At 34.2% G+C, this 485-nt stretch overlaps 1 protein-coding gene across 1 annotated transcript in view; it reads right to left on the minus strand.

Annotated features, from left to right (window-relative positions):
• EMH_0009720 (ATPase, AAA family domain-containing protein, putative) overlaps nt 1-485 on the minus strand; it is a gene marked incomplete at both ends in the record, with an annotated part of 2,147 nt that overhangs the window by 233 nt on the left and 1,429 nt on the right. Inside the window, one exon of the mRNA XM_013498729.1 lies at nt 42-49. Within this exon, the coding sequence (XP_013354183.1) occupies nt 42-49 (8 nt within the window). The remainder of the gene's footprint in view (nt 1-41; nt 50-485) is intronic.

The following is a 485-nucleotide window of genomic DNA, read 5'->3' on the forward strand; positions in this document are numbered from 1 at the left end:
ACTTTCGAGTTTTGTTTTGCGGTCTTCTGCTGCTTTTGCACGTAAAGTTCTACACACAAACCCTAAACCCTAAACCCTAAACCCTAAACCCTAAACCCTAAACCCTAAACCATAAACCCTAAACCCTTAAAACCTGATGCTCAGTTGAAAAACACAACATATCAGAGCAAAAACATATAACACCGTAAACCCTTGACTCGAAACCTTCACAGCCAGACCCTAGACCCTCAACCATAAACCCTAAACCCTAAACCCTAAACCCTAAACCCTTTGCTCAAAACCCTTTATATAAAATCCATGATATAAAGTATCATACGTATGCTACCTCGATACTAAAAACAAAGAGATATGTAACTCCCCCTCACTCTTAAACCCTGGCTTGTGGTTATTCGTGTTTTTTGTGTTTGGTGTTTTGTTTCGTTTTTTTTTTTTTTTTTTTTTTTTTTTTTTTTTTTTTTTTTTTTTTTTTTTTTTTTTTTTTTTTT

The sequence above is a fragment of the Eimeria mitis genome, genomic scaffold (genome assembly GCF_000499745.2).
Source record: "Eimeria mitis Houghton genomic scaffold, Emh_scaff367, whole genome shotgun sequence".
NCBI lineage: Eukaryota > Apicomplexa > Conoidasida > Eucoccidiorida > Eimeriidae > Eimeria > Eimeria mitis.